The sequence below is a fragment of the Lemur catta genome, chromosome 1 (genome assembly GCF_020740605.2).
Source record: "Lemur catta isolate mLemCat1 chromosome 1, mLemCat1.pri, whole genome shotgun sequence".
NCBI lineage: Eukaryota > Metazoa > Chordata > Mammalia > Primates > Lemuridae > Lemur > Lemur catta.
In genome coordinates this window covers 66,108,529-66,127,544 of record NC_059128.1, presented here as the reverse complement: position 1 = coordinate 66,127,544, position 19,016 = coordinate 66,108,529, and the positions used below count along the sequence as shown (strand labels likewise).

Here is a 19,016-nt window from a genome sequence, read left to right as displayed (position 1 = left end):
CTCTTGAGGATTTGGAATTGGGATGCACGGATGCTAGCCATTCTGTGCTGTTTGCTTCTGTAGGGGTAATGAACACTCAGGAACTGAGGCTGCCACTCTGCAGTGGCCATGTTTGCTGAGGTGTGGACAAGGCAGCGAAAGGCAGTGCACAGATACACGTTCATAGCTATATCATTCACAGAATAAAGCAGAGGCATAGACAATGGACCAAAAAAATCAAAGAGAGAGAGAGAAAGAAAAAGGCAGAGAAGGAGACAGAAAATAAGGCAAGAAGAAAGGCAGGTTTCTTGTGCTCCTGGCTTACAGGTTCCAGGGTTTCTTGTGAAGCCAGGTACACCTCCTGTCCTTGGGGTCCAGGATACATTCTGGTACTCTGTGGTAGCAGCCTCCACGATGGCCTCCAATGATGTTCACCTCTGGTATTCTTGCCCTTGTGCAGTGCCCTGCCACAGCGAACAGGGCTGGCCTGGGAACCATACTTGGTCTATATTGGAGAGCACTGAGAAGGGAGCAGATTGTAGGTCTCTGGGGGAGTCTTCTCTGTCCCCTCAGCATACATTCAATTGTCTACTCAGTGTGTCCACTTGAATGACCATGGCATGGCTGTTAATTGTCTCCCAATTTACATTCTACTTTTTGCCCCAGCCATGTCCCTATAAGAAAACATTCCTACCATCTTCAGCAAGATGTAGCCATGGGACTAGATTATGGCCAAGAGTGTATAAGTGTTGAGTGCAGCTTCCAGGAGTTTTCTTAAACAGGGGCAGATGCAGCATGATAACTGGTGCTCCAGTCACCATTTGGACTGTGAAGCAGGAAAGTAAGTATGGCAGAGTAGCTAGACAAAAGGATCCTGGGGCTAGGTGCAGTGGCTCACACCTGTAATCTCAGCACTTTGGTATGCCACAGTGGGAGGATTGCTTGAGGCCAGGAGTTCGAGACCAGCCTGAGCAACATAGCGAGACCCTGTCTCTACAAAAAAATTAAAAATTGATTTTACAGGCAAGGTGGTGCATGCCTGTAGTCCTAGCTACTCAGGAGGCTGAGGTGGGTGGATCATTTGAGCCCAAGAGTTGGAGGCTGCAGTGAGCTATGATGGCACCACTGCACTACAGCCTGGGTGACAGAGCAAGACTCTGTCTCTAAAACAACAGAAAAAAAGGATCTTGGGTCTCTGATTAGGAATCTGCCTTTCCAGCCCTGGGTTTCTTTTATATGAGAAAGAAATAAAGTATTTAAGCTACTACTGTGCTTCTGTTGTTTTATAAACAGTGGAATCTAATCCAAATTACTATAACATCAAACTCAAAGTTAACGTGTCAAAAGGGCAACTCTTGACTATTTCCCCAAATTTGCCCTCTCAATAAAGAGCACTACCATTCACATGGTTGCTCAGGGGAAAAGCCTAAACACTGCTGAAGATGAAAATTAGTGAGCAGGAATGTAGATCTAAGCCATTTATCCAGATTGTGACTTAGACATATAGAGAGATGAAAAATGTGAAAGACAGATTAAAAGACATGGAGTTGAGTGTGCGAATGTCCAACCTACGTCTAATAGAAATTACGGAAGTTAGTGGATGGTGTGAGTAGCACACTGGAAAGAGGGAGATTGAGTGGCTGTGGGCAACCTGGATACTGAAGTTGACCCCAGCTTTCTTCCCCAACTGGGCTTCCAGAATGCTAGGAATAAAATGTTTCTTCTCCAAGTAGGTAGTTGACAGAACTTTCCCTGAGGAATCTGGCCAATCTAAGAGAAAGAATTAAAGATACAGCACAACCAGACCACCCACAGGAAAGCTCACAGTTGTCAAGCCCAACCAGATGCTCACAGTCCCAACAGCTGTATAGTTCCCTGGTACAATCTTGCCTCCTCGTATTCACGCCCTAGCGTGTTCCCTTTGACACAGAATGGGGCTGACCCACATAACCAATAGCAAATGGTGGCGTGTGCGTTTCAAAGCTAGGTCATAAAAGTCATTGAGGGTTCTAACTTACTCTCTCTTGGATGACTCGCTCTGAAAGAGCCAGCTGCTCGGTCATGAAGACACTTAAGCAGCCATATGGAGAGGCTTACTACAAGTAAGCAAAATTCCTCACCTTTCATTGAAGGAAATAAAAGTTGCTTAAAGTAGATAAATCAAGAAACACTAGCATAAACATATTATTTAAAATAGTAGCTATAAACAACAGATGAATTTTAAACAAAAATGGTGAATTCTAATAATAATGTAACAATTTATTTGATATATAATAAATATAAATGCTATTTGATATTGATAGTAATGAGATCTACAGGTGAGGCCATCAGAGTTATCTTGGAGCAAATCAGAAGTGAAAGGAAGGAAACTAACATGTATTGAGCAGCTATTGTATAAGGAAAATGAGGCTCACAGAAGAAGGGGCACCCAGCCAGATGACTGCAAAGTGAGTACATACATCCAGGTGGGTCCAACTCAAAGGTCAAAGTCTTTTCTGCTGTACCACATAGTTAATGGACCAAGACACACTAGCTCTCAGAGCAGTGAGATGTTTCTGCATTTTTATTGAGAAAGGATTAATAACTAAATAGATTATGTTTATATTACAAAGTTTATTTATAACAATTTGATATGTGTACTTCTCTTGTTTGCACTTTATATAAATATCTAATTAATTGATTTATACCACTATCTGATGCCAGGTACTAATCTCAGTTCACAAATTCATGTGTACACCAAATTTAGCTTTCTGGATATTTTTAAAACTCAGCTTAATTTCCCTAGATGCTCCATTAATCTGACAACAGAAATTAAATCTCAGTCAATTCTGGGGTCTCCCGCAAGCACACTTTTCTTCAGAGCTGTGTTAAAGTTCTGAGGAAGATGGGAGGAGGCAAGGAGGCACCCAGTCGTTTGCCCTCTGTCCTCTGGCATTCTCCCTTCCTGCCCAGGGACATCAGTCTACACACGTAGCTGGTGCATCACCCCTCATTCTCATCAGTGCAGTCCTTGAAGCTTGGGCAGCTCTCCCTGCTTCTGCTATACCCTTTGCAAGCACTATAGACTTCATTACTCTATTTTTGCAACTCCCTGAGTTGCAGAAGACTGTTTAACACTCTGGAAGGTCCCACCTGCCTAGAAACCTCATGCAGCTTCTTCTCTCTATGGTATTGCCATTGCCTGAAAGCCCTTTCCAGAAAGCAAATCACAAATGCTTTCTGTTCTCAGACTCACGGCCCTTTGTGTGGCTCTGTCATTTCCCCTTTCAGAGTCAGACTGGGGCTGAGAAAGGGCAAAGTACAGTGCCCCTTCCCAGGGACCCACTAGCTCTGAACCGTCCTCGCCTCCCTTTCAAATCTCCTTTTTCTCCTACTGTGCAGAATCTCAGAAAATAAGAAGCCGTGCTCTGACTCATCAAGTTTCTTTTCAGGCCATGAGTCTTAAACTTCAGGAGGCTTTGCTCTGCCTTCTGCAACATTTCTTTCCCAGTCTACCTAACTAAATGGGAGTGATAAGAAATACTCATAAAAAACAACGATTAACATTTCGAACCTGGGATACCACCACGTGGGTACCATGCCTGAGGCTGGAAATACAAAGAAAAATATGATTCAATTCCTGATGTCAGGATTTGTCTTGGGTCACACAGCTAGCAGGTAGATAACGGAGGAATAAACCAATAGTGCTAATGTAGTATTTAGTGCAACATCAGAACTATTTACATAGACAAGAGAAATGTGGTTGGGTGGAGGAAAGGGGGAAGTATTCAGAAAAGTTTCCCCATGGAAAACTCAATCTGATTTTTGCCAACATTGGAAAGGCATTTCAAGTAGGAATAACAGCATATGTAAAGGCATAGAGACCCAAGAGAACATAACTTTCAAGAGACATAGGTGGTGTGGTTGGAGACAAGGCTAGTAAGGAAAAAAGATGACAGAAAACAGTGGAGCAGTAGGTGGACTCCAAGATCAAAAGGATACCATGCTAGGAAGATTAAAATGTACTCTGAAGGTTATTTGGAGGCATCAAATGATTTTAGGCCAGAAATTATTATAATTCGTTTTGTGTTTTCAAAGATCACACTAGCAGAATGTGGAGAACAAAAGTGAGAAAGATATTAAAATCTAGATAAAAGAGCCCGAGTTAAGGCAATAGCAGTGGGAATGGGAAAAACGTAGAAATTCATTCATAAGGCTGGGTGCAGTGGCTCATGCCTATAATCTTACCACTTTGGGAGGCCGAGGCTGGAGGATCACTTGAGCCCGGGAGTCCGAGACCAGCCTGGACAATAGCAAGACCCTGTCTCTACAAAAAGATTTTTAAAAACCTTAGCTGGGCATGGTGGCATGTGCCTGTAGTCCCAGCTACTCTGGAGGCTGAGGCAGGAGGATTGCTTGAGCCAGGAGTTTGGGGTTGCTGTGAGCTATGACCATGCCACTGCACTCTAGCGTGGGCAATAGACAGAGACCTTGTCTCCGAAGCAAGGAAGGAAAGAAGGCAGGAAGGAGGGAGGGAGCAATTCATTCACAAGATATTTTTAAGGCAAAATTACAAAACTTAGGGTAGGAGAGTGAAGGAGAGAAAAGAGTGTAGGATAACTCTCAAAACTCAGGCTTGAGTAACCAAGGAAATGATGACACCATTCACACAGACAGAAATACATGAGGGAGGGCAAATTTGGGCAGAAGTGGTCAGCGGTGGAATAAGGAGGAAATATTGATATATATATATATATATATATACACACACACACACACACACATACATTTACATACACATATATATGATACTAATCATCTAGGGAGCTTGTTGAAATACAGATTCTGATTCAGTGGGACTAAAGTGACGCCTAGGGTTCTAATAGAAACGATTCCAATGCTGCTGGCCTACAGACCACTTTTTGAGTAGCAAAGATATATAGAACACAATCACACCTATGTAAGAAATGCATAGGAAAAAAAATCTGACCAAAAATTCACCAAAACATCAATGGTATTGAGCTGGGGCCATGAGTGAAGGATTTTTAAAAAATATTTATTTTACTAGAGTTTCCAAATTATCTATATTATAAGAGTACCTGCTTCTATAGGGGGTAAAAATGAGATTAAAAATAATCTGCCTATGCATGTGCAGGTGCAGGGGGCGTATGGGAAATCTCTATACCGTTCACTCAATTTCCAATTTTATGTGACCATAAAACTCCTCTAAAAACTGAAGTCTATTGAAAAACAATAATCTGCTTTAATTTTCTCATAAACAGTATTGAAAATTGAACCAAGAACTTGTTGATGAGGCCATTTGTATAACCTGGTTGAGAATCAAGCCTATATATGTTTCATTCTTTATTCCCACTTTCTTAACTATGCCTTGAACATAGTTTTCTGATCTTTTATTACCAAATACTTTTACATTTTTAAGCAAAGAAGAAAACTTAATTCCAGCTTTCTCATCTCCTTCCACTTTGTCCCTTCCCCCAAGGACCCCACCTGCTACCATCTCCCAGCCCCAGTGGGGTAGCGTCAGGGCAGGACTGGCCCAAGTTCTGTATCACTTGTGATGTTTCCTTATATCCCCATAATAATGGGACTGCCTAACATTAGGCAGGAGTCCCCTATTTTCAAGGCATTATTGGATTTACTTCTTTAACTAAAAGTAGCTGTTATTCTTGATCTGAACAAACAACAGAAACTTTTGTTTGCAAAGTTGAAGTAAGTAACAGCCAAGAGAGTTGGAAAGAGGCTGAGTGAGTCTCATTATACTAATTCTCTGGGGATGCCGAACCCCATCAAACTAGAGAGACAAACAGATCCCTTAAGAAAACAAAGCCGCAACCCAAATCTTTCAGCCCTGATGTCACCTCCACAAAGGGAAGTGTTTATTCCAGGGGTAGCTTACCCACTGTCTCCCAGGGCCCTGTTGTCCACAGAAGAAACAGCATCTCAGAGAGACTGGGCCCATGTGAGGATGAAATAAGTCTGTATCAGTCAGAATTGCCCCATTAGGGCAAGAGGAAGATGAAGAAATACTACTCCGAATGAAAACTATGATTTTCCAAGGCTTTCTCCAGGATGAGCTTGCTGAAAATGGAAGATTTTGAAACTCTCTGAACTCTTCAGACCCTTTGAGCTGAATGATGACAAAGTCCAAGGAAATTATTCACTCTAAGTGACCCAGGGAATATATCTTCCCATTCAAGAAGTTTTGGAAAAGAACAGGTGTTCTTAGAGAATGCCACCAAATTCATGAAAGAAGCAGATCTCACACCAGCAGTACAAGACCTGCATTCAGAGCCCACAGGCAATACTGCAACCTCAAGAAATACCCATGGGAACCAGTTGTCTCCTGCAATCCTGTGAGAAGTGTATTTGGAATGGCCTGATTGGGACTTTCTCAGAGGGCTGGTAGACACCTGACCCTGGACCTGCCAGGTAATCTCCACCTTGGCACCTTAGGGGATGGCAGGGCAGCAGGGGCTGCTTCAAGCGTTCCTCTTACTGCCGCTTGTTTTTATATTCCATTATATGGTCTGGCACATCGATGACAGGCACTAGGTCTCCTTTGTAACTTTAGCCCCACCATCCAGGTCAATGCAGGAACACAGTAGGGGCTAAGTCAACGTTTATTCAGTCAGAGCCAGTACATGACTCACTCTCACTGAGGAACTTTGCCTGGCCTAATTTGCACAACTTTGTCCCACCCTGTGTTCTGAGTGATTGTCCCATTGGAAAATGCAAAACTCTGGACAGCATGGAGTCCGGGTGAAACTCCTAATACTTTTCCTTTGACGGGGAAGATCTCACTCTCTTTCTATGTGTCCTTGAACCGTTCAGAAGAGCATGAGTTCCAGCCATGGCAGGAAAAACCTCCAGGTCATGCATGCTTTCCCCCTGGGCCCTACACGACTGACCCTTGACACAATGAGTGGCCTGAAGTGGATGGTACAGCCATGTCCAGGCTCTCAGGCTGCCAGGCAAGTCTCCCCCTCCACTCATCAGGCATGTAGGATAAAAGGGGTAACATCTGGGATTCATAACGTGACCTACTTTGTTGTCTATCTGGAAGGCCCACAGCTAGTGACCTCTGGTTGGAAATTTAAGAAAAACACACACAAAAGTTTATCAGCAGCCCTGTCCAGGTGCTATCTCCTTGAGCTGGTCACAATGCCTTTTCCAGGTGTGACTCAGTGTGAACCTGGGACTTTTTCTTCCATCCCACTCACACCTAATTCTTCATCACCTTAGTCTCTGTTCCTGTCTTCCTCCCGTCGTTGCCCACCCAGGACTTTACCTAAATAACATTTATTCTATTAGTTCCTAATGACGCTCTTAAGTAGTACATTCATGTTGGATGCTGCTTTTGTTCTGGAAAGAGCCAGGTAAGTTTCTCAACCACCAAGGCTCACCTTTGAACCAAGTGATTAGGCTACAAATAACTGTCAGCAAATGTTAGAGCCAAGGGTAGTTTGTGAAATGCCTCTGAAGAGTGCAGCCTGTGCTAAAAAGAAGGCAAAACCATAAAAAAGGAAAGTTTATAAAGTTTACCATTTCATCCTCCCTGCTAATAACACTTCATCCCTTGATACCCTCACCTCTCCTGGCACCTCCTTCCTCCCAGGTACCTAACCTGGTTCCAGTCTTCTTCTCCACTGACTGGCAAATACTTCTTAACTGATGACAAAGGTAGTAGTTGATAATGCCTAAGGGAGGAAATTTCCAGGGATGCTGACTTTTAAATAAAAATCTTTTTAAGGGCTTTGGTTTGGGGGATTTTTCTGCTGGCCGCTCTCTTGCAGACCCAACGAGACCTTTGTCTACTCACTCAAACTCCAGACCCTCCCAAATACGGAGCATCTCCCTTTAGAGGATGGTTGTTGGGAGATGCCTCCACCTTCTTATGAGGAAAATCAAACTCTCTTCAGAGGGACCAATTTAAAATGACTTGGCATGCTGATGCTGCAAGGTTGCTATCCCCTAGGAAATACTACACAAATGTCATGATGTCCTCAACTTCTACGTCAAACACCCACCAAATCTATCTCTCACACATTTGAGGTGTTACTCATGCATTCAATAAATGTCTATTAAAGCTGATTATTTTAAGAAACTTGTTCTAAATGGTATAGAAAATACAAAGATTAATAAAGAAATTTTTGACTCAGTGACAAACAAAAAAACAACTATAAAAATATAATCAAAATAAAATGAGATATAAAATTATGAGAGATACAGAGAAAAGACTCATCCATTTAGCAGAGAAGGCTTCATAGAAAAGACAGCAGTTATTGAGGAGAGACTTAAAGGATAAATAGGATTTGAAAGGCTGATGATTCCAAACTGAAAGAATGCCCTGTGCAAACACACAGGTGTGTGAAAATGGATAAAGAATCAAAATATTGCAAAGAGACTATTGTATCTAGAGCTCAGAGTTTGTGGGAGGATGTAATAAGAGAACCTGGAAATATCATTTGGGAACAGATCATTAAGAACATTGAATATCAAACCCCCAGTAAGAAATTTTGATTTATGAAGATATTACTTGGATTTTCTTTATTTGATTTGTGAGAATTGTATTTTCCTCTCATATATTTCCTCTACCCTTCTTTATTAATCCAAATACTAGTGAAAGGCATCAAATATTCAGATAATTTTTTTTTTTTTTTGAGTCAGAGTCTCGCTCTGTCACCTAAGCTGCCATGGTGTCAGCCTACCTCACAGCAACCTCAAACTCCTGGGCTTGAGTGATCCTTCTGCCTCAGCCTCCCAAGTAGCTGGGACTACAGGCATGCACCACCACAACTGGCTAATTTATTGTCTATTTTTAGTAGAGACGGGGTCTTGCTCTTGCTCAAGCTAGTCTCAAACTCTTGACCTCAAGCGATCCTCCTGCCTTGACCTCCCAGAGTGCTAGGATTACAGTCGTGAGCCACTGCACCCATCCCAAACATTCAGATAATCTTGAAACAGCAACACCCTCAAATATAAACTGTTTGTGGATAAAGACCCAATATTGAAGTAAACATAAGAACAAAAGATAGTAAAAGCAAGTTTTATTACTAGGGACAATGGAATCTATTGAGAAATAAGAAATAAAAGTTTTGGTTAAGAAAAGTAAGAAAGGCTAATTTTCGGTTCTGAGCCTTACTTAGGCCACACTGCACACCACTCCTTTCTCCTCTAAACACACAGATACACCAGAGACCAAACATGAGACAGACACCCCCAGAGGCTCTGCAAACAAGCCTGAGTAGTCAGCGGTGGGAAGATACGTCCTTCACAGAAATAAAGGACTCCTTCAGCTCAAAATGTAGCACTCATCCCTCTTTCCTTTCACTTTCAGGTTGTTCTCAGACCCCCAACATCACGACTCCTGAGCTGAACACCTCTGATGGGCCGTCCCCAGCAGAGTTAGAGGAGCCATGGGGAACCACACCACTGTCACCGAGTTTGTCCTGCTGGGGCTCTCAGACGCCTGTGAGCTGCAGATGCTCATCTTCCTGGGGCTCCTCCTGACCTACCTCCTCACACTGCTGGGGAACCTCCTCATCGTGGTCATCACCCTCATGGACAGGCGCCTCCACACCCCGATGTACTACTTCCTTCGCAACTTTGCTGTCCTGGAGATCTGGTTCACCTCTGTCATTTTCCCCAAGACGCTGACCAACATCCTCACAGGATACAAGACCATCTCCCTCCCAGGCTGCTTCCTACAAAGTTTCCTCTATTTCTTCCTGGGCACCACAGAGTTCTTCCTATTGGCAGTGATGTCCTTTGACAGGTACATGGCCATATGTAATCCCTTGCGTTATGTCACCATCATGAGCAAAAGGGTCTGTGTCCAGCTGGTGCTCTGTTCATGGATGACAGGATTCCTTCTCATCATTGTTCCAAGCTTCATCATACTTCAGCAGCCATTCTGTGGCCCCAATATCATCAATCATTTCTTTTGTGACAACTTTCCACTCCTGGAACTCATATGTGCAGACACAACTCTGATAGAGCTTCTGGGTTTTGTTGTAGCCAACTTCAGCTTACTGGGCACTCTGTCTGTGACGGCCACCTGCTATGGCCACATCCTCCACACCATCCTGCACATCCCCTCGGCCAAGGAGAGGCAGAAAGCCTTCTCAGCCTGCTCCTCCCACATCATCGTTGTGTCTCTCTTCTATGGCAGCTGCATCTTCATGTATATCCGGTCAGGCAAGGGTGGCCAGGGGGAGGACAGGAACAAGGTGGTAGCATTGCTCAACACCGTGGTGACCCCGATGCTCAACCCCTTCATCTACACCCTGAGGAACAAACAGGTGAAGCAGGTGTTTAGGGAGCAGGCGAGCAAGCTCCTCTCATAAAGATGAGCCAGACCTGAGAGAGTGGAAAAGTTGCCTCCTGGCCTGAACCTTTGCAAATGAAGCTCCTGTCCTGACCTCCATGGACTATCCCCTCATAGACAGTTTTTATCACGTTTTCTAATCAACAGTAGTTTCTTACTTGTATTATTATTGGTCCATTCAGTCTTGTTCAGAGAGTACAGAAAACTCAGTATAGCACTATTATGTATGGTATTTCTTGATGTTTCTAACCCTAGCCTGTATGTGAGTTCCTCAATCTTGCCTCATTTTAGGATTACAATAATAAACTTAGGATTCCTTCTTTGCTAGAACCTTTTAAAATTGATAAAAAATATCCTCAACAAAAATATATTTATGACAAACTTCAGAAATATTATATGTATATAAAATTAATAAAGTGGAATAACCAAGAAATGTAGAACAAAGAAAACTTTCAGATATTAAAGCACTTAAGTCAAGAACTAACAAATCGAATAGTGAGACTGAATAAATAGTCTGGAAAAATACTTCAGTACATATAGGTATCTAACAGATGACAAAAATAGAGTTTCTAATAAGTAAAGATCAGCTCAATAAACGATGCCAAGACCACTGGCTAACCACAGAAGACTTTCTTCCAAAAAGATTGGAACTAGTACTTAATTGGCTATTTGGGGGTGGGGGTAGGAGAGAGGTTAAAGCAGAAGAACAATATAAAAGTGATACATGCCTTAAATATTTATGTGTAATTAAAACCTATAAAGATATATTCATTCACTAATGTCCTTTTTGTGTTGTAGTCTTTTTCAGTTAATCCACATTTATAATATATGTTCTATGATTTTCAAGATTTGTTTTGGTAGTATGAAAATTTTAAAGATACTTGAGGAACTAAGCAAAATTCTAAGATTTTTACTCTTTTTCTGTTTGCCAGTCTTTGTAGTCCTCACCCACATCTAATTCAACACACTTTTTTTCACTACCTGCCTTTATGGAATCTATTGAAAGGAATCAACTTAGTTTTCATAGAAATAACTTTCTTTTTACACTCATATTTCATCAATTTATCTTTGCTCAGCTAAAATATGTAATTACAATAACAAGCCCAATTATCAAAGAAAGGTTTGGAAACAAACCACTGGTTCTTGGTATAAGTCCACTGGTGGAATGGAAGTATACACGTACAGAAGCCAACAAGCTGCAAAAGTTCAGCATGCTGTGGACGCCAATCATTTTAGGAGGCAGTTTAGCACAGATTGAGGACAGAGCTGCTGGAAGCACACTACCTGCATTCATAGCCCAGCTCAGCCACCCATTGGCCCTTTGATCTTGAGCAAACAAGACTTCTCTGTATGTCAGTCATACATATGAAGATAACAATAGTATCTACCTTACAGAATCCTTATAAACATTAAATGAGTTAATATTTGTTAGAATGTTGAGCACAGGGCTTGGTACAGAGTAAGTATCATGTTAAGTGTAAAGTATTATATTTTACAGAAAGAATCAGTTAAACAAATGAAGGTAAGTTAAGAGATATGCCACTCTCTTAGGGAAAAATGAAGTTAGATTCTCACTTCATATCTTTTTTGTGTGTGTGTGTGAGACAGAGTCTCACTCTGTTGCCCGGGCTAGAGTGCCGTGGCGTCAGCCTAGCTCACAGCAACCTCAAACTCCTGGGCTCAAGCAATCCTTCTGCCTCAGCCTCCCGAGTAGCTGGGACTACAGGCATGCACCACCATGCCCGGTTAATCTTTCTATATATATTTTTAGCTGTCCATATAATTTCTTTCTATTTTTAGTAGAGATGGGGGTCTCGCTCTTGCTCAGGCTGGTCTCGAACTCCTGAGCTCAAACAATCCTCCCACCTCCGCCTCCCAGAGTGCTAGGATTACAGACGTGAGCCACCTCGCCTGGCCCCTCACTTCATATCTTAAACTGAAATAAATTCAAAATGAATTAAGTATTCCTGGTTTCCTGTACCTTAGGGGAAAAAATGAATTAAGTAGATAAATATAAAACCTGAAAACATAAAAAAGAAGAAAATTTCAGTAAAAAAATTATCTTATTAAAGATGGAAAACGGTAGCCAGGTGCAGTGGCTCACACCTGTAATCCTAGCTCTCTGGGAGGCGGAGGGGGAGGATAGCTGGAGCTCAGGGGTTCAACACCAGCCTGAGCACAGTGAGACCCCATCTCTACAAAACAGAAATCAGAAAAACAAACAAACAAAACATACACAAAACCCAGTCGGGCATTGCGCCGCACACCTATAGTCCCAGCTACATGGGAGGCTGAGGCAGAATGATGGCTCACAGCCCAGGAGTTGGAGCTTGCAGTGAGCTACAATCACATTACTGCACTCTACCCAGGGACACCAAGTGACACTCTGTCTCAACAACAACAAAAAAAAAAAAAGAAAGAAAAAGAATTAAAAAATAAAGATGGAAGATGGTAAAAAGGAATTTGAGGAGATAATTTTTTTAAAGATTAAAGAAATATAAATTTGGCTATGTGAAGTTGTTTCACTTTTTTAAGTCAGAAAAAAACGAATAATGTAACGGTTAGATGTAGTTTCTACCTATCTGGCATCCATTCTTCAATCTTAATACAAAAGGAGCCTGATTTTTCTCAGGAAAGCCTCTCCATTCTCTGTCCCCATAGCTACGGCGCTGCTGACTTCATCTTCAAGCAAAGAATGGCCACGGTTACTAGCTTAGGGATGCCATTTGACTAAAATCACACCAGTGAGACCAAATCAGTGTCAATTCAGAGATATTTATGGGAATTGATGGAAGAGAGGCACTCTGTAAGACTTGAAGCTAGGAGAATATAGGCCTAAGAACAGTATCAACCACTTTCCAAATCACTCTATGAGGCTAACAAAACCTTGATGCCAAAACTGAAAAGGATGTCATAATAAAGAAAAATTACAAACCAGTCCTTCTCACAAAAATGCAAAAATCCTAAACGTCAGCAAACTCAATGAAATGATACATAAGAAAAATAATATACCATGGCCAAGTAGAACTTATTCCAGGAATGTAAGGCTGGTTTAATATTTGAAAATTTATCAATGTAAATCACCACTTCAACAGAATAAAAAAAATTATATGACCATCTCAATAGATGCAGAAAAAAATGTGATAATATTTAACTAACATTCATTTTTAAAAATAGCTCTTTAGTACCTGCTTAAATTAAAGGAATATCAGTAATCTATTGAAGGGTAACTATAGAAATCTTTTTTTTTTTTTGGTAGAGACAGGTTGTCACTACATTGCCCAGGTTGGTCTTGAACTCCTGGCCTCAAACAATCCTCCCACCTCAGCCTCCCAAAGTGCTGGGATTACAGGAGTGAGCCACTGCACCAAGCCAACAATAGAAATCCATAGTAAATATCATACTTTATGGTAAAATGTTGAAAGATTACCCTCAAAGGTCACGAATAAACTAAGAATACTTACTATTACCCAATTCTATTGTACTAGAGTTCCTAGCCAGTGCCTTATATCAAGACAAAGAAATTCAAGGACTTGGTATTGAGAAAGGAAGAAATAACACTATCATTATTACCACTGACATTAATAAGTTCAACTGATATAAGTTCAGCCCACAAGAAAATTATATTTTTATAGACCAGCAATAAATAATTAGAAATTTTAAATGTTTAATGATATGATTTTTAAAAGCATAAAAAATACCAAATACCTAGAATAAATCTAACAAAAGATGTACAAGCCCTTTACTCGAGAACTACAAAACATTATTAAGAAAAATAAAAGAATATTTAAATAAATGAAGTAATATTCCGTATTTATGGGTCAGAAGACTCTATATTATCCCCCAAATTAATCTATATGTTCTTATAATACAAATCAAAATCCAGAGAGGTGGTTTGTAGAAACTGACACACTGGCTCTAAAATTTATATGAAAATGCAGTGAGCCAACAATAGCCATGACAACCCTGAACAATTACAAAGTTGGAGGACTTAATGTATCAGATATCAAATCTTATTATAAAGCTACAGTAATTAAGGTAGTGCAGTACTGGTGCAAGGATAAATGAATAGATCAATGGAATAGAATCGGGAGTCCAGAAATAAACCCACATATGTATGAATATTTTATTTAGAACAGTCTTTTCAATAAATGATGCATGGTCACTTGGATACTATAATGGAAAAATTTAAACGACCCATGTATCACACTATTCACAAAACACCTTCTGAGGAGGTAGTACATCTAGATATAAAAGTGAAAACCATGACACTTCTAGGAGATAAAGATAAACATATGTCCTTTATGACTTTAGGAATGAAAACATTTCTTAAATTTACATAAAAGCAGTAATTATTTATGGAGAAAAAAACAACTATAATTTGAGCTACATGAAAACCAGAAAGGTCTATTCATCAAAAGTTACCATTTAGAAGCTGAAAAGGCAATTATAGAATGGAAACAATTCTTGGAACACATGTAACTAACAAAATGGTCATATCCAGAATATATTAAAAACTCTTAAAAAGTAATAAGAAAAAGATAGGCAACCCAATAGAAAAAGGAGCAAGAGATTTAAACAGGCATGTGACCGATAAATATACGAAAAATTGCTTAATCTCATTAGTAATCAGAGAAATACAGCTTAAAACTCGTACCTACCAGAACAGCTAACATCAAAAAGATTGACAATATCAAGTGTTGCCAAGGATTGGAGCAAGTGGAAATTTCATACTCTGTTTAAGGGGCATAAATTGGTACAATTACTTTAGAAAATTATTTAGAAATTTCTACTTGTGTTAAATATATTCATATCTATGACATATCAATTCTACTCCTAGTTATGTACTCAGCAGAAATATACACATATGTACCCCCAAAGGACATGTACTGGAATGTGTTTGGGAAACTTATTCAAAAGAGCTGAAAAGTAGAACCAATCCAAATGTTAATAACAGAAGAATGGATACATTGCATGTTCCTACAATGAAATACTATCCTGCAATGAAAATGAACTATTTCTGTGAGCACAAACATGGATTAATCTCACAAATATATTGTTAAAAGAAGCCAGACCCAAAACATTGCTTACTATAGGATTCCATTTATATAAAGCTCAAGAAGAGACAAAACTAATTTATAGTGTTAGAAGTCAGAATAGTGCTTCATTTGGGGAGGAGAGAAGGGTAAATAATTGAGAGAAGGCACAAAAGGAACTTCTGGGCTGCTGATAATACTCTATTTCTTTTTTTTAATTTATTTTAATTGATAAAATTTTATTAAAATATTTATCACATACAACATATTATTTTGAAATATATATACATTGTGGAATGGCTAACCTGAGCTAATTAACATATGCAATGCCTCATATACTTATATTTTTGTGTGGTGAGAACCCTTAAATCTCTCTAAGCAATTTTCAAGAATATAATACATTGGCATTAACTATAGTCACCATGTTGTACAATAGATCTCTCACATTTATTCCTTCTAACTAGCTGAAATTTTGTATTCTTTCTCCAATATCTCCCTAACCCACCCTCTCCCCCTTCAGCCTCTGGTAACCACCATTCTACTCTCTACTTCTATGAGTTCAACTCTTTTAGACTCCCCATATAAGTGAGATCATGCAGTATTTGCCTCTCTGGGCCTGGTTTATTTCGTTTAACATAAAGAACAACCTCCAGGTTCATCTATGTTGTTGCAAATGACGGATTTCTTTCTTATTTAAGGCTGAATAGCATTCCATTGTGTATATACATCACATTTTCTTTATTCATTCATCCATTGATAGACACATAGGTAGATTCTATATCTTGCCTATTATAAACAAATACTCTATTTCTTGCTCTAGGCAGTGAGTATGTAAATGCGTTCACTTTGTGATAATTTGTTGAATGTACACTTAGGATTGTTTTCTGTATGTATGTATACTTCACACTCCCCTCAAAAAACATTTTATTTTTTAAAAAGGAAAGAAATTGTAAGAACAATAAAGTTTTCTCACTTTTAGCAATTTTAGTTCTTTCAAAAGTGAGGAAGCCTTATTGTTTTTACTATTTTCTATAGTCATGAAATGTCCAAAAGCATAATGAGAGTCAATATAATGTTAAAAGATTTTTTTTCAAAAGACTTATTAGATATTTATGATTTTAGGGCCAGGCATGCTGGCTCACACCTGTAATCCTAGCATTCTGAGAGGCCAAGGCAGGAGGATTCCTTGAGCTTAGGAGTTTGAGACCAGCCTGAGCAACAGCGAGACCCCCATCTCTACAAAAAACAGAAAAATTAGCCAGACATGGTGGCACACACCTGTAGTCCCAGCTACTCAGGAAGCTAAGGCAGGAGGATCACCTGAGCCCACGAGTTTGAGGTTTCAGTGAGCTACAATGACACCACTGCACTCTAGCTAAGGCAACTGCGTGAGACTCTGTCTCAAAAAAAATAAAGCTGGCATGCCTTTATTAATATTAGGTAAAACAGACTTTAAGGCCCAAAATAGCATTACAAAGGTGAGGAGGATCATTGCTTAATGGTGCAAAGTTCAATTTACTGAATAACATAGCTGCAAAAGATGTAAAGCAAGAATTGATAGGATCAAAAGGAAATATTGACAAAACAATCACTGTAATGGAATATTTCACATGATTATTTTAGTTATTGATAGCTGAGGCAGATAAAAATAAATAATACAACTATCAAGCTTGATCTAATGGATGTATAAAGAACACCATACAACAGCTGGAAAATACACATTCTTTTAATGCACTTCTGGTTGGGCATGGTGGCGCACACCTGTAGTCCCATCTATACTTGGGAGGCTGAGGCAGGAGAATCACTTGAGCCCATGAGTTCAAGACCAGCCTGGGTAACATAGCAAAACCCTGTCACTAAAAAAAAAAAATAAAAATAAATGAAGCCCATCTGAAACATTTATAAAAATTGATCACATACAAGGCCAAGACACTGACATAACATTTTTTAACAAATTGAATTGGCATTATACAGACTATATTCTCTTACTGCTATAAAATTAAGAAATCAACAGCAAAGAGATAACTAAAGAATGTCATATGGGCTGGGCACGGTGGCTCACGCCTGTAATCCTAGCACTCTGGGAGGCCGAGGCAGGAGAATCACTCAAGGTCAGTTCAAGACCAGCCTGAGCAAGAGTGAGACCCTGTCTCTACTAAAAATAGAAAGAAACGATTTGGACAGCTAAAAAATATATATATAGAAAAAATTAGCCATGCATGGTGGCGCTTGCCTGTAGTCCCAGCTACTTGGGAGGCTGAGGCAGTAGGATCGCTTGAGCCCAGGAGTTTGAGGTTGCTGTCAGCTAGGCTGATACCACGGCACTCTAGCCTGGGCAACAGAGTGAGACTCTGTCTCAAAAAAAAAAAAAAATAGAAAGAAATGATCTGGACAGCTAAAAATATATATAAAAAAAAAATTAGCCGGGCATAGTGGTGCATGCCTGTAGTCCCAGCTACTCGGGAGACTGAGGCAGGAGGATTGCTTGAGCCCAGGAGTTTGAGGTTGCTGTGAGCTTGACACCATGGCACTCTAGCCCGGGCAACAGAGTGAGACTCTGTCTCAAAAAAAAAAAAAAAAAAAAGAATGTCATATGTTTAGAAACTTTTTAATACTTCTAACTACTTCATGAACCAAAGAGTACTAAATTTGAAGTTAGCAAATTTATTAATCTGAACAATAATGAAAATACTATCTACATAAAACCTTGCAGGATATAGCTAAAGCAGAACCTAAAGGGACACTTATAAATTCAAACATTTATTTAAGAAAAGAAAAAAGATGGAAATTAATGAGATTACCATCCTGCTGAAGAAATGAGAAAAAGGAGATCATAAAAAACACTGAAAAGAGAAAAATAAAATAATAAAAAGACTAGAAATTAATAAAATAGAAAAGGGAGAATAAACCAACAAAGCCAAAAGTCAGTTCTTCAAAAAGACAAAATTGAAAACTTCTGACAAAATGATCAAGAAAATAGATTTAGGCCGAGCACAGTAGCTCACACCTGTAATCCTAGCACTCTGGGAGGCCAAGGCAGGAGGATTGTTTGAGCTCAGGAGTTAAAGACCAGCCTGAGCAAGAGCAAGACCCCGTCTCTACTAAAAATAGAAAGAAATTATATGGACAGCTAAAAATATATATAGAAAAATTAGCCGGGCATGGTGACGCATGCCTGTAGTCCCAGTTACTCAGGAGGCTGAGGCAGGAGGATTGTTTGAGCCCAGGAGTTTGAAGTTTCAGTGAGCTACAATGATGCCACTGCACTCTAGCTGAGGCAACTGAGCGAGACTCTGTCTCAAAAAAAAAAAAGAAAAAGAAAATAGATTTAAAAGGAATAAAATGAAACATAACAGATGCTGCAGAGATTTAAAAGATCATAAAAGAATATTATAGTCAATGAGTCTTGTGCATAAATTTAAAAATTTTATTTAAAAGGACATATTCCTAGAAAAATATAACTTGCCAAAGCTGACTCAAGAAGAAATAGGAAATTTGATTGGTCTTAAAATAATTAAAGAAGTTGAATCTGTGATTAAAATTCCCACAAAGAAAAGACCAAACTCAATTTTAAAGGTAAGTGTTACCAAAGCATTCAAGGATTGGATTTTTTGTAGAATTTTTTCAAGCAGCCCCCAAATTTTATGGCACTCCTCCTACCAAAAAGTAGGCTC

The 19,016-nt window shown here is 39.7% G+C and overlaps 1 protein-coding gene and 1 long non-coding RNA gene across 2 annotated transcripts in view; one reads left to right on the top strand and one right to left on the bottom strand.

The window, feature by feature from the left end:
* Positions 1-9,395: 9,395 nt before the first annotated feature.
* Positions 9,396-10,325, top strand: LOC123630374 (olfactory receptor 49). The gene has a single exon (XM_045539933.1). It carries the CDS (start codon positions 9,396-9,398, stop codon positions 10,323-10,325), a length of 930 nt encoding a protein of 309 aa, XP_045395889.1.
* A 6,846-nt stretch (positions 10,326-17,171) lies between these two features.
* The window catches only part of LOC123620639, a 36,540-nt gene continuing 34,695 nt past the window's right edge, over positions 17,172-19,016 (bottom strand). Inside the window, exon 3 of the long non-coding RNA XR_006728923.1 lies at positions 17,172-17,198. This is a non-coding gene — a long non-coding RNA (uncharacterized LOC123620639). The remainder of the gene's footprint in view (positions 17,199-19,016) is intronic.

What these genes read in the sequence shown, in the direction of transcription:
- LOC123630374 (XM_045539933.1), top strand. Translation starts at nt 9,396, where the DNA reads ATGGGGAACCACACCACTGTCACCGAGTTTGTCCTGCTGGGGCTCTCA.